The sequence below is a fragment of the Myripristis murdjan genome, chromosome 6 (genome assembly GCF_902150065.1).
Source record: "Myripristis murdjan chromosome 6, fMyrMur1.1, whole genome shotgun sequence".
In the NCBI taxonomy this organism is placed as follows: domain Eukaryota; kingdom Metazoa; phylum Chordata; class Actinopteri; order Holocentriformes; family Holocentridae; genus Myripristis; species Myripristis murdjan.
This window is the reverse complement of record NC_043985.1, coordinates 7299750-7314620: the sequence shown is the minus strand read 5'-3', so window position 1 is coordinate 7314620 and position 14871 is coordinate 7299750. Positions and strand designations below refer to the sequence as shown.

Below are 14871 nucleotides of genomic sequence, written 5' to 3'. Positions count from 1 at the left end.
CAGTGGGCTTTAATGCCTGAGAGTGGCACTGTTTGAAATATATTTTGCACAACAGCTATGTAGAACCGCAGCATCATCCCAGAACGCTTTAACACAAATGCACCTCCCCTTGTTAAAATGTTGTCCTGAAAACACACTGACAGAATATACCTACATTAAAGAGGGAACATTTCTCTACGTTGCAGGCCTGCTCTTGCGGATTCCATGAGGACATACCTCAAGTTTGACTACCTCTTTCTGAAAGAAAATTGTGTAGAAAATTGCAGAAATAAGTTGGCCACAGCCCAGAGAGGATATTGCTGGGTTTTACCACCCGAGGCTTTGCCATGAAAATAGAGTCCTGGCTGTCTCACTCTTCCATAACCTGTGCATGAGGTTAGCTGCAGGCGGTGAACCTGACTGGAGTTTATTCTGCAGAAACATTTCATGCAGCCCTGGCTGGAACTCAGGGGGCCATAAAGAACAGAAGGGATTAAATGTAATCTACACCGTGTGGATGGTCACCCTGACAACAATTCAACCCTGTCCCTGCAAACATCAAAGAAACCAGCCTTAAAGGTGTGTCCTGCTTTCTGTCTTCCTGGTTTGCTGATTTGCTTTCTTGCTTGATGTCTTTCTTTTTCTTTCTTTTTTTTTTTTCTTGCTTTCCGGTGTGGGGAGAATGAGAAGAGTTGCCTGACAGACTGCCTGACCTCGCTGAGGCTGCTGGAGGGGTTCAGCAAGGAGGTGCTGGGTTCTCTGCCAGATGCCTGCCGATGGCACAGAGACAGCAGGTCACTGAGTTCCCTGCCCTGAAGGTATCAGCAGGAAGTGAGCGCTGGCAAGAGGAAAGCACTTTTCTGTCTTTCTATTGTTATGACTGGGGGTCATTTGTTTGTTGTGTTTACATTTTTTGTGCTTACAGCTCTCTCTCCCCTCCCTCTCTGCAGTAGCAATCAGCTGTGTGTGTATATGTGAGATGAGCTGCAGGTGTGTGAACCTCTCCCGGATGACCATGGGTGTATTCAGCGCAGACGTACTGGTACGTAACGTCACGCTAACAGAAAAGATAAAGCTCTGAACAACCTGTTGCATTACGCAGCGTTGGGAGTATGGGAGCCCAGAGGGACATTCTCCTCGCGACTGTAGCCGAAGAACTGTCTGAGCAGACATTACCTTCAATGGATCATTAATTATAGGGGTACTGCAATACATTCAATGTCCACTATGAAAAAAAAAAACACTTATTGTTAAACATTGTTTCAAAGAATTGTACCATAGGCCTACACAAATGTGTTTTAAGTTTTAAGTTGAATAAAAGTTGCCATATTATTGAAGAAAAACAATAAACTATGTCTCATCTATCATCATACTTACCACATACATGTGCCTTTACCTCCTCAAATGAGGGGTAAAATTTTAAACATAGGCTACACTGAAAGTCATAATGGAGCACCATTGTTTTAAATCACAGAGGCTTAAATACAGGCTGATGCTGATTGGATAACACCTGTGACACGCCCACAAAACAGAGGAAAACTACCTGCGAGGCATGTTGCTCTCTGTTACAAAACGTTACAACCAAACACGCCATTCAATGAGACAACATCACACAACGTTATGTATCGTAACGCTGTTGAATACACCCCTGGTGACCGAGCTGCTGCCTGCTGATTGGCTGATCCTCCAGTTCAAACACCAGCTGATCCCAGCCGTCACCCTCTCTGTCTCTCCTACTCCCAACTGACAGCAGCCGACTAGTTAGAGTGTGATCTTGTGGTTTGATGCTAGATAGACATTTGTTGTGTGTAGAATAGGGATAATTATCAGCCTTTAGCATTGGGTGTTTTGCTGTGACCCTGTCACAGTGGTTGTAAATATTGTAAATAATTGTTAAAGCTCAGTAGCAGACCTCAGTAGGAGGGAGAAGCCTTTTTTTGTTGTAAATCTTTTCTCCTGTTTATTTATGTTAGGAGGTAGGTAAGTTTGATTGTCTTTTGTTTATTTTGTTTTCTTACAGGTAAGATAGGGAGTTTTGATTAGTGGTTTTGTTTATTATTTTTCGGGTAAGTTTGGGGAGTATTTGTCTTTTTGTTTCTACTTGCCTGGCTGGCAGCCTTTTCTTTTGTGGGGGTGGCAGTATGGAATTTAAATTGGAGGATTTCACCACTGATCCAACGGTGGCAAAATTGGACAGATGTACGAGGGATGAGCTGTGTCTGATTGCAACTTTTTTTTGATGTGCATGTGCCTCTGAATGCTAAAAAACAGGAAATCAAGGAGCTAGTCTTTCAGGAGCTCTGTGCCAGGGGTTACTTTGGTGAGTCAGCTCCTGACGTTGGAGCTGAGGGTGAAGCTGGTGTTACAACCCCACTCAAGGACCCCCCTTTGCGAGGCATGAAAACAGAGGAGCTCGCATTGACTCTGCGTATAAGGGAGGTGGAGCTGCGAAAGCGTGAGTTGGAGGTGGAGGCCATGCATTTGAGTGTAAGGGCTCTGGAGCTAGAGAGGGGAGCCTCTGTAGCTACCAGTCCCGCCACAGCCTCCCAACCACCCTCACCTAAACCCCGAGCTCGAGACTGCTTCGATGTGAGCAAGCATATTGCCCTAGTCCCACCGTTCAGAGAGTCTGAGGTTGACTCCTATTTTAATGCCTTTGAGCGCATAGCAGCTACTCTGAACTGGCCAAAAAATACGTGGTCCCTCCTGCTCCAATGTAAACTGGTAGGTAAGGCTCAGGAAGTGTGTACATCTGTCTATAGAAGAGAGCCTTAATTATGATATTGTGAAAGCCACCGTACTCCGTGCTTATGAGTTAGTGCCTGAAGCCTATAGACAGAAATTTAGAAAATGTGAAAAGACTGTCACCCAGGCTTATGTAGAGTTTGCAAGAGAGAAAGGCGCGCTTTTTGATAAATGGTGCCAGGCCAGCAAGGTTACATCCATCACTGCTGCTGCCGTACTGGCCGATGAATTTATGTTAACGCACAAAGGTGCCTTTTTTCCTCCAATTCGGCGGGATCCAGTTCCCAGCAGGAGAGCTAGGTGTCCCAAAAGTGTTCGCCGTGACCCCACTGCTGTGTCTGAACACCGAGAATGTTGCTATTGCCATGAGATAGGACACCTTATCGCCAACTGCCCCACTCTTAAAAAGAAAGCAGTCCAAAAATACCAAAACTCCATCACCTATTGGTCTGATTCATACCAAATCCACATCTATTCATCCTCACACCTGCAGCTGTGTGAACGTCACACACCTGCAGCCAGGGGCGGTTTTGGTAACATGGAAGGGCGCAAGGCATGAATTTCGGCTAGGGCGGCAACATAGGCTGAACCGCCACTGCCTGCAGCTCATCTCACATATGCACACACAGCTGATTGCTACTGCAGAGAGGGAGGGGAGAGAGAGCTGTCAGCACAAAAAAATGTAAACCCAACAAACAAATGACCCCCAGACATAACGCTATACTCAGGCAGGTAGGAGGCAAAGCCATCATGTGTTAAAGGAGTAGTGCACCCATTTGATGCTTCCCCCCTTGCAGGGGTGGTGCAGCCACTCATCAGTGCTGAGTGCTGGATACTGGCTGGATGCTGCCAATGCTAACTATTAGCCCCTTTCTCCCCAGCTAACATTCTTAAAAATAGCCTTAATTCACTCAAACTGTTAGGTAATTGTTAAGGTGTTGTTGAGTTTGACGATAAGTAGCAGAATTTTTACAGCCTAAAGTGGCATGTTTAACTGTTTAAAATAAATAAATAAATAAAAAGATCAACAGCTGAACTATTTTCTTGAGCTTAAAATATACTGACATTTTCACTGATGAGTTTGAAAGATTTTTTTTTGTGATTTTTCAATAAAGAATATAAAAGATATTAAACTCCAGCAGTCTACTTCTGTCTCTGTGATGGCTCCTGCTGCTCTAGTCACTGGATCTCTTTGGATGGTGATATCAGATTATTTCAGTTATAAACTCTAATGTGAGCACTCAGTTGTCATATGTGCGTTTTGTTTTCAGAAAGCAACACTTGATGTTAAACCTTCTTTGACGGGTGTATGGTGGTTATTTTTAAAAATGTGAACTGGGGGGGGGGGGGGTCTGTTGCAGTTGCAGGAGTAACTCAGTAACAATGAGAGGAAGACAGCACCATTACTGTCCTACATAACATCTGCGGGGTGGAGTGAAAATAATATCTTTTTTTACAAAATGGGTGAACCAGCCTTTTTAGGTGGGGAATCACAGGGACGTGAAGGAGCACCAGTGGCAGCAGGGAGGCAGAGAGTGTACCGATGAACTTTCTGCTTGGCCGGACCAACTTGGCTACTTGGCTGACCTGCAGAAACAAGGTGAGGGGGTCTGGTTTGTTCCTGTGGCTGTGCTGATGGGAATGGAGTGCATTCACTTTTCTCTCAGGAGTGATGCTGTTTCCTTTATTAATGTGTGATTCTCTCTTTGTCGTTGCTTCTCTCCGCAGATATCCTCTCTCAGTGGGGGGCGCAGTGCAGCGTGCAGTGTCAGCCAGCTGGCAAAATATCACGCACCACCTCTTGAGCTGCTAGTCTTTGTACTACAGAACATATCCGCTTTTTCAATGAGCTTTACACATCGCTTGTAGTCGCTAATCTTTGTAATATTTTCACTTGATAACACATGAAAGCGGTTAACCTTGCCATATGTGTGTGTGTGTGTGTGTGTGTGTGTGATACAATAACAACCTCAAGGGCTACAGTGCAAGTGAATCCTAAATTTGCTCAATCTGTGCAAACAAGCAGAATGACTGCTGTTTTACAGTAAAGCCAATAATTTTGATTTTTACTGTACAGTGACCCTGAAAACGAAAAGCGGCTCTCATTTCCCAGAAGTAAGGGAACACCGTGTGTGTTCTGTGCACTATAGGAAAGACTAGATGGTTTGCAAGTGTGCACTTCAGTGGTCAAAGAGCGTGATGTGGTAATTTTTGACTCGCTGGTCAGAGTTCTGGTTGTGGTGCATAGAGGTTAAATCAATGGAGATTATGCTGTTTATGCTGAGTGGTGGTGACATAATAAGCTTGTTTGCAGGATTTGTGTGTGTGAGAGAGAGAGAGACACACACACACACACACACAGAGAAAGGCAGTGTGGGTAAGAGTTTGTGTGCTCAGTGTATGTTTGCATATATTCATGATTCAATGTGTGTGCGTGAGTGTGTGTTGAGAGGGAGGGGCTAAAAGGACAGAGCAGGGACAGAGAGCTATTTCTCTGGACGTACATTGTATTTCTCTCTGTCTTCTCGACAGAAGGAGTCAGGATGAGAACAGCGCTGTCCATTGTTTACTTGTTTCCTGCCCTGACAGCGATTGCTCTGGCAGCACCAGGTAGGAAAATACCTCACTTCTTCATACCAGGGCAGGACATTTTAATCCTCTAGCCACTGTGGATGGACGGCCAATTCTAAAGTCCATCGCCTAATGTAACATCTTGGCAGCCTGAGTGTTTTTAGAATAGAGACGATGGAAGCTACTTAATTAACCAACTGGTAAAAATGAGTAAAACCATAAAATTTAAAATGTACCACCAGGTTGTCACTCAAATGCCAAACCCTGGTACTGGTGATAAAAAAATTTTTTTAAAAAAAATTAAATTAAAAAATTAACTACAAGTACAGCATGATCCTGGTGACATTTTCTTGATGGAGGAAAACTTTTCAGGGAAGATTAACATTCATATTTTATTTATTTATTTATTTATTTATTTATTATTTTTGGTACTTGAGCACTATAGACTTTATCCAGTGGGTTTTGTGAGGGTTTCCTAAGTCCCAAGTGTCTAGAAATTTCTCAGCCCACAAAGAAGAGCAAAATCCCTCATATGATGTCAATATATGAAAATGGCCAAAATTGGAGTTGCAGCATTTTTTTTTGCTGAGCTTTGGGTTTTGAAGCCCAGTCCTGCAGGTATATTCTTACTGCATGAAAAACATCACTGACTGACACTCCTAATTTGAAAGTGCAGCTTAATACTCAAAGGGTTTATCTCTGTATAAACATGGGTCAGGCTCTCCAGACAGAAAAACTCCATGCATGACTAGTACATGAGTCTGACCTCTGTTGCACAGAGGTCAAACCCTCGACACACAACTGAATATGTGCTCCTCTTTGGGCTCAAACACAAAGCACTCTTGTTTTTCCAGCAGGGACCGAGGAGCCTGTGGTCTCTGTGAAAAATGGCCGAGTCCGAGGAGCGTTTGTGACAGTGAAGGGCACGGAGGCGAGGGCAAAGCAGTATCTGGGAATCCCCTTCGCAAGGCCCCCCGTGGGGCCCCTCCGCCTGGCGGCTCCACAGGACGCAGAGCCGTGGGAGGGGGAAAGAGACGGCACACGCCAGCCTCCCATGTGAGACGGTCTGGCCCCTGAACCGTCACAGGACGGGGCAATGAACCAGCATGGCTTTGGCTAAGTTTGTCTCTCTGCATGTGACTCACCTCCACGTTATCTGTGTCTTTGTCTGCTCCTTCTCTCTCTCTGTCTCTCTCAGGTGTATCCAGGATAAAGATATAATTGTGCAGGTTTCTGATATCATGTCCATTGAATACACCCCTACAGAGCTTTCAGAGGACTGTCTGTATCTGAATGTGTACACTCCAGCTGCGGCCGTGAAGGGAGACAAACTGCCAGTAAGTCAGCAGAGACCATATAATATTTAGCAGGGAAGTCTAAGTCTAAGTTTATTATGCCTTATAGTGTTTTATCAGCAACACTTTAAATAAAGCATCAACTTAAAGGACCATACCGGTGATTCTGAATGTTTGGTCCATTTACCACAATTTACACATATATTACTACTGTTTTTGGAGCATACAATAAAAATCCCTCGATTTTCAAATTTCACCTTTTAATTAATACACCGTATAATCTTCTTCTTCTGCCACTACTAATGTTGTCACCATTCATAAACCACAGAACTGATGATTGGCTGTGTAAAGCAAATGTTTCCCTGTTTTCCCTGGCGGAGGGACCATTTCACTCCCCCAACTGCATCAAAACACAGCAGTGCTGCTGCTTTTAGGAAAACTAATGTGGACGACTTTATTACACTGATGAAATACTGATGTGAAGAAAGTTTGAAGTCTCATTTTCATAAGGCAGTGGAATGAATGGAAACCAATGGCTGGAGAAAATATAACTGCTTGCTTTGGGAAAAGATTAGCAGAAACGTGCACATATGTTTTGATATATTACGCTATGCAAAATCACTGGTCCGTTATGTCATTTTTATCCGATAACTATATTGCAAGAGAATTTGATCCTTACTTCTAATGGGGTTGTAACATGTCTTTAATCCATCACCTCAAGTAAAGTGTTGGCTGTTGCGTTGTGTATGGAGATCAGCTGTAAACAGGAGTTTGTGTTGTGGATCAGGTGTTGGTGTGGATACATGGAGGAGGTCTGACAGCAGGCGCTGCCTCCTGGTATGACGGCGCCCCATTGGCTGTTTATGAAAACATAGTCGTGGTTCTCATTCAGTATCGTCTCGGCATCCTGGGATTCGTGAGGTAGGGTTGTGTGTTAAAACTGTATGAATGAGATGGAAAACATTTACAGATAGAGAAAAGTAGACTAGAGTACAATAGAATACAACAACTTTTATACAAACCTTTTTTGTTTGTTTCCGAGCTTTGTTTTTCCAGGTTCAGTGAAATGCATTTGCAGGGATCTCACATATCATTTTTTCCCCTGTATGAAGCACTGGAGATGAACACGCTCAGGGTAACTGGGGTTTCCTGGACCAGATCGCAGCTCTCAAATGGATCCAGGAGAATATTGAGACCTTTGGCGGTGACCCGCAGTCCATCACCATCGCTGGAGAGTCTGCAGGAGGCATCAGCGCATCCGTACTGGTAAAGTAAACAAATCACTAAATACATGACTTATAACCAGCATGCTGTGATACGAGAAAAGTATGGTGATCATGGTTCTGTCTTATGGTTTTTGTCCAGAAAGAAAACAGTGCAAAAATGTTAAAGAACATAATACCCAACATGCTTAGGCCTCGTGCTAGCTGATCTTAACTGATAATCAAGCATTATGTGTTTTTTTTTTTTTTCAAATACTGTCTCACTGAAGTGCTGCAAAAAAGTGAAAATCTCCATATTAGCCCAAAGATTTTTTTTATGATTCACTTTTACATGCAATTTATGTATTATTTATCAGTCCCGTTTGTTCAAATGCTGTATTTATTCTGTGATTGTGTGACAGAAAAATAAACAATATTTACCTCTCCATTCTAACAGACTCTGTCTCCACTGGCCAAAGGATTGTTTCAGAGGGCAATTTTCCAAAGTGGAGTGGCAACACTTGGGACCTACTCAAAAAGCCAAGCATTGTCTCAATCCAAGGTAAATGCTATGAAACTGCTATACACTATGAAACACTAGCAGCAAAAATTACATGAAAATATCTGTTTCAAATTGTCAAACTCTTCTTGTAGCGTGATCCAAGTCATGACTCTCCATTCCCAAGTTCAGTGCACCCCAAACTAAACTAACACTCACTAAGGCAGGATGACTGATACAAAATATATAGTGTTTGGGTCAAATATTCAGTTTTGGGTTTAACTGAGAATTGATTTTTGAGAGTGTTGGGTTGTATAATAGGGAAAATTAAATGTCTCTTTTCTTGTTATTTTTCTATGTGAATTGGATAGTAGATCTGGCAGGTAGCATCTGCAGGAAACTTCTGCAGGGCAGGCTAAACCAGGAAGAAACAACCTGATAGTACTTTCACAACTAATTATAATTACATGAAAAACTTGGGTATGGTGACTTGTTTTTTATATTATCATAATCCACTTTGACTGAATGAGCCACTTGCAGTGATTAACAATCTTATCAACCCCTGCAAATATTGTATATTCTGATTGTTTCTACGATGGGGCAGAAAGAATCTTAACTTTGAGTATATTTTATAGAAAACACTTGGATACGTTTTGTGTATGTGTAAATGTGCACAGAGGACTTTTACTTTGGTTAGAGAACTATTCCACCTGAGTTCTTTTACTTTGTGAATTTGTTGAACTCCTCCACACACCCAGATTGTGGCCAACCTGACCGACTGTGACTGCAGCACCTCAGAGGAGATGGTTCAGTGTCTGAGAGGGAGGACAGAGGAGGAGTTAACTGATGCAACCAGACAGGTAAATCATGTTTATGCTCATGTTTTCCTCCATGTTTCCTCCATGCACACACACACAGGAACAAACTAACCAATGAATAATCGACAGATTCGCTGAGAATAATACGGTAATAACAGCAGAATTCGATCAGCTGGCTCCTGTTGGCTGCTGGAGAATATAGTGCACATCTTGTAGTGGGAAGAAAAAAAAGGAAAAGGCGATGTAGGTAAAGGTCACTGTTCTTTAGTGCTTAACGAGGGTATTATACAACATACGGAGAATATATTTAAAAATTAATGGCCACCTGAGGCACAGTGCAAAAACATAGTGTATATGAAGAACACAGGATAGATAAAAATAATAAACAATGCATAAAATACACACAAAAATACACAGTGACAGGCAGATGACAAGATGTCTTTGAACATTTGAAGGCAGAACCAGAGCCTTTCCTTCTCAGATGCACCCAAAAAATCTCACATTTGGGTATTTTGTTAGGGTTCTCCATTGATTTCTGCAGCCATGTAAAGCATCATTATACTGTAATTCCAACTTTAGCCACAAGATGGCAGGCTGTGAATGTCCTCAGCTGATGAAATTTGGGATTTCAGTTTAAAATTCAAAGTCTTCATTCAGATTGTGAGTGATAGTGGGTTTGACCTTGTGCTCAGATGAAGGTTTACCTGGGAGGCGTGGTGGACGGCGTGTTTCTGACAGATGTGGCCGAGGAGCTTCTCAAGAGGAAGGAGGTGCTCAAGGTTCCCGTAATGATGGGGGTGACCAACCACGAGTTTGGATGGATCCTGCCAAAGGTCAGAGAGCTCTCACCTCAGCGTTCAAACCTACCTCTGACATTTGAATGAACTCAAATCACTTCTCTCTGAAAGGGAAGATGACACTGTCCTTTGACTTTGAGGATTTGTATTTCATTTTCAACTCTTTTTTTTTTTATTTTTTTTATGTTGATCCCAGACCTTTGCCCCTCCCGACTGGCAGAACGGTATGAGCAGAGAGTCAGTGTTGGATGTGATGAATCTATTCAACCCTGAAGGGGTGAGCTCCATGACAGCTGTTGTTTCTAATGTTGGTGATGATGATGATGCTGATGATGATAATGAAGGAGAGTCAGGAAGAGGATGATGATGATTACAATCAGGATGACAATGCCAGAGGTATTGATACAGACTGTAGTAACAACAGATATAAAGAAAGTACAGTTCCTATTAGGGTTTTGATAGCCAGTGTTTCCTTTTTTTAATTGAAACTGCCAATATCTTAAACATGATGAAGATAAACCACCGTTTTCCCCTGAAATTTTTATTCAAGTCAAAATGAAAAAGCCTTTGAGAAACAGTTAGACCATGGAGCACTAACAAGCTCTAATGAAATAATAATTACAGTCAACTCTGTTTAAGGGCCTCCCACAGATAACCAATTTGGAGGAGATTTTTGAGGAAAGACAGAACCACAGCAGAGGGAAATATCAGCAGATGGTTCCCTTCACTCAGCTAAATACATGATCCCCTGTGCCTCCCTGCTCCAGGTCTCCTCCGCCAACCCTCTCATAGCAGATGAATACCTGAAAGATGCCAAAACCCCGGAGGAAATCAGAGATGGCTTCACTGAGATCCTGGGAGACATGCTGATGACGCTGCCTGTTGTCAAAGTGGCCGGCTACCACAGAGGTCAGGAGGGATGCACAACTCCTTTCAGAAATGAACAGAAATGAGCACGTCTTTTAAGTCTCATTTTTAAGTCACATACTTACATTTTCTTGTTTTTTGTTGCTACAGATCTCCTTAACAACCAGTCTAGGCTTACTGCCGTGCATTTCTGAGTTCAGTGTAACTGGGTGAATGAATTAAAGCGGTAATAAGCAATAAAAAAGCAATAAGTTAAAGTCTTACAGCCACGTGGAGCAGAATAACCAAAATTCATGCTATCATTTGTCTCTAATTCATTTTTTTTTTTTTTTTAATTTTTTAAATTTTTGAGACTTTCGAGACAGATCCAGAAGTAGATCATCTAAGGGACAAATGAAAAAGGTTTGAGCTTTTTGTCTGTATCTGAAAAAAGCTGGGTGTGGTCATGAGTGTGCATTGTATTTCTGACCATACCTGACAGTGATGCAGGAATGCCAAATGAGGCGGAACTATATCACTGCAGCAAGGGGAAGATTTTTCACCTCTAGATGGCAGCAAAATATAGATTTTGGATCTGAGTTACATGTCCCTTTAAAAGCTTATTGTTAGCCAAAAAAATTATGTCGGTGGGAACGCAGCAGCAGAGTTCAGAGGGTCCAGTTCCATGTAAGAAAAAAACATGCAGACAAATAGTTCCAAGAAAATGTGTTGGATCCAGAAATCCATCTCTGAGCAGTTTTAACACCAGTTTTATATAGTGTGCATCACCATGGTAACATAACCTGCTCCTTAACAGATTATCTTCAGGCTGTCATATCCAAACATGAATAAAGCTTGCCTTCTCACCACTCAGATCTGAGAAAACAGTCATCGCCACTCTAATAGGGTCCTATGGGCTTTCTAACTTAAAAAAGCAGAACTGGTCACAGGCCAGCAGTGGCTAGATCCACGTCTTTCTCTGGATTCCTTGAAGTAAAAGGCAGCTTACATTAGATGGTGGGTTATCAGTGAATGAAATTTAAAGTTCCATATTAAATGCACGCAAATTCTTTCATAGGATCCCCGGCAGTCACCGATGCAGAAGATTGCATTCATATTCCAGCCCTGCAGGCACGACATACATGAGGCGAATTTGTGAATAAAAAATCTTTTTATAGACTCAGTGTGGTGACACATAAAAAGTGTGAGCACTATGCCTCATTGACAGCACTGTCATTAAAAAAAATCCTGCATTTACACCTTCTTCAGTTTCCCTACAGCCATCTTGTCGAGCCTCTGCAGCAGAAAAAGTGTTATTTGTCACTGTTAGGTTTGTTTTTTGTCTGGCTTATATTCATGCCTGTTCATCATAACAAGCCCTTATTCTTGACAATTCTCCTTTTCAACGCATTGTTCTCACTTCTAGCCTATAGCATGTTTTATATAAATGCACACTTTTCCATTGGCTAACTTATGGGTTTGTTCTTTATTTCTTTTTTTCCCAGTATGTGTTATATATTTTTATAATCTGCTATATCTAGCATGGTGAAATCCTACTGCTTTACTACATGTTTCTGCAGCATTACTGCAGCTATGTTACTCATCTCAAGTTTGAAAATGTGATTTTATTGTTTATGTCAATACTAAGCCACCATAGCTCCCTGCACAGGAGGAGTGGGGGGATTTTGTACCAGACTAATGTTACTACAGTTCCCACTGGCTGCATATAGGGGTCGATATCATGGGTTATTAGGTTATTTAACGTAACTTTAATCTTCCACCAATCACCTTCAGGGCTAAATCAAGTGCTCTGACAGTCACCTCTGACACCAGCCTCTCCTGTGTGCTCTTAGATGCCGGTGCTCCAGTTTATCTGTACGAGTTCATTCACCGTCCTGAGATCCACAAGCTGACCAGACCCAGCTTCGTGAAGGCAGATCACGCAGACGATGTTGGCTTCATGTTTGGCGGATGCTTTTGGAACGAACATGTAAAAATCATAGGTAGGCTCCGCTGCATGTGCTACATGTCAGAGGCTGAACTGCTGTTGGCGTGGGGTCTCCTCTTGCTGCTGTTGTCACTGATGAAATGCCATTGAGGGCCAAGCGATAATGTATCTGAACGGGAGGAAAAGCTGCATCGTGCTTATAAAAGTACATGTGTTGGGCCTTTAGGTACCAACAAGGATTTTGCTCCAAAATACTACGACCTCACGTTGCCTGCTACTCAATAATCAGAATTTCAAGGGGAAAAAAATCTTAAAAATAGAACAATGGCTTAAGTTCCCAATATTTTAACTGTTTGGTTGACTATGTTGACTCCCGACCTGAATCCCAAAAAACATCACAGTTACCTGGTGAAAGTGCCTGCCATTGCTGTTCTATTAAATAATGCACTTTATTTACAGAGTATAAATTAAAATAATGCATCTTGTGCCAGAGGTTGTAGTGACTGTATTTGACTGGAGGTGAGGAGCAGTGTGAAATTTCATTATTTGCTTACTGATAGAAAGACGTGAGTTAAAACTGTCCTGTGTTTTAGGCAACATCACAGAGGAGGAGAAGAAGTTTTGTAAGACCATGATGGCATACTGGGCCAATTTTGCCCGCACTGGGTGAGTAGGCACTGGGACACACCCAGTAGATGTGAATTCCCAGTATATATGCATGGTGTGCAAAATGTGTCATATTTGATTTTTTTTTTCTTGATACCTCCTCAGTTCTCCTAACGGTCCCGGGCTGGTCCACTGGCCCCAGTATGATGAGCAGAGGCAGGAGTACATGGAGCTGGGCCTGACGCAGACCGTTCGGCAGACCCTGAAGAAAGAAAGGGTCAATTTTGCGACCGTCACTCTCCCTCACAAGTTGGCGAGCGTCGCAGCCACAGCTGGAAACTGATCTCTGCTGCTCATGACTTTACATTCTTGAGGGCCCAAGAAGAGTTCAATGTTGTTTTCATGCACACACACACACACACACACACACACACACACACACACACACACTTACACACACATGTTTATGGTCGTCTGTTATTTCCAATATGTCATTATAACACGTTTCCCATGGTCCTTGAAAATCCTTGAACATTTGTGGATGTGAGAGATGTGAAATAAGGCATGACGTTTTTGAAAATGAACTGATGGGTTTGAAAGCATCTCATTTTTTCACATCTCGAGGAGAGCCTGTGGTTTGTGTCAATACAGCTCAAACTGAAATGATTTCACCGCTGTTTCTGGACAAGATCATGGGTAAAGTGACCGTTCTCATTTCACCAAAACATGGCAGGATTGAAACCATGAAAGTCATTTAAAAAGCCCTTGAATTTAATGCACAAGGGATGTGGGAACCCTGTTATAAATTGTATGCAGAGTTTGATGAAATTCAGCATGGAGCACTATGGTCGGGCTCGCTGATGCATTCTTATCTTTCATGTAAGCAATAACAAGAAATACTGTTAATCCACTTTTGTACTGTATAGTTTGCCCCCTTTCCAATCAGTGTATTTCCTTTTACTGCTGGTAGACCGCTCTGAAGCTAGCCGAGAAAAATGAATACTTCAAAAAATAAAATCCTTTTTGCACAGCAGCTGTTGCAATGTTTTTGAGTAATACATAAAACTAAAGTGAAAATAAATACATAAATATGTTATAGGCTCCACTTTACTGAAGCTTGTCTAACAGTTTGGATCTATAAGGGTTTCATGTTTAGATGGCAGACTCTCTGTGTGATCTGGCAAGACTGTGTTTCAGACATATGAGCCCGTTGAATGATAGTGAGCAGTTTTATGGTTTTAGAAAGAGAGATGACCTTTTTTGATATGGTCTGTTTTAAAAAAAAAAAAATAGACCACATAGAAACTCGCTCTCTCAAGATTTTTTCTTTTTTTTTTTTTTTTTTTTTTTAAATTTTTTTGCCAAACCATCAACATAGGTTAAGCTTATGGGTTTCTGCAGCCCACAAGGTGGGGGTGATAACCTACCCCAAAATAAATATTTATGACATACATTCCTACATTATACATCATTGTGAATTACATCAAACTGATGTAAATTATATGGGAAATGGCATTCGAGGAAAAACACTTATTTGAAAACAGGGCTGATTTTTGTCTGTGTTA

At 42.0% G+C, this 14871-nt stretch overlaps 1 protein-coding gene across 1 annotated transcript; it reads left to right on the top strand.

Moving 5' to 3' along the window:
- Window positions 1–5262: 5262 nt before the first annotated feature.
- ces3 (carboxylesterase 3) lies at window positions 5263–14298 on the top strand. The gene is made up of 13 exons (XM_030052814.1): window positions 5263–5334; window positions 6150–6351; window positions 6494–6632; window positions 7378–7511; window positions 7703–7856; window positions 8250–8354; window positions 9050–9151; window positions 9802–9942; window positions 10103–10183; window positions 10674–10815; window positions 12606–12755; window positions 13294–13366; window positions 13472–14298. The coding sequence occupies exons 1-13, from the start codon at window positions 5268–5270 to the stop codon at window positions 13647–13649; spliced, it is 1668 nt and encodes a 555-aa protein (XP_029908674.1). The 5' UTR covers window positions 5263–5267; the 3' UTR covers window positions 13650–14298.
- The last annotated feature ends 573 nt before the right edge of the window (window positions 14299–14871 follow it).

Coding starts and splice junctions, on each gene's coding strand:
- ces3 (XM_030052814.1), top strand. CDS start 5,268: ATGAGAACAGCGCTGTCCATTGTTTACTTGTTTCCTGCCCTGACAGCG. Junction 7,512..7,702: donor GGCATCCTGGGATTCGTGAG/GTAGGGTTGTGT, acceptor CCCTGTATGAAG/CACTGGAGATGAACACGCTC. Junction 12,756..13,293: donor CGAACATGTAAAAATCATAG/GTAGGCTCCGCT, acceptor CCTGTGTTTTAG/GCAACATCACAGAGGAGGAG.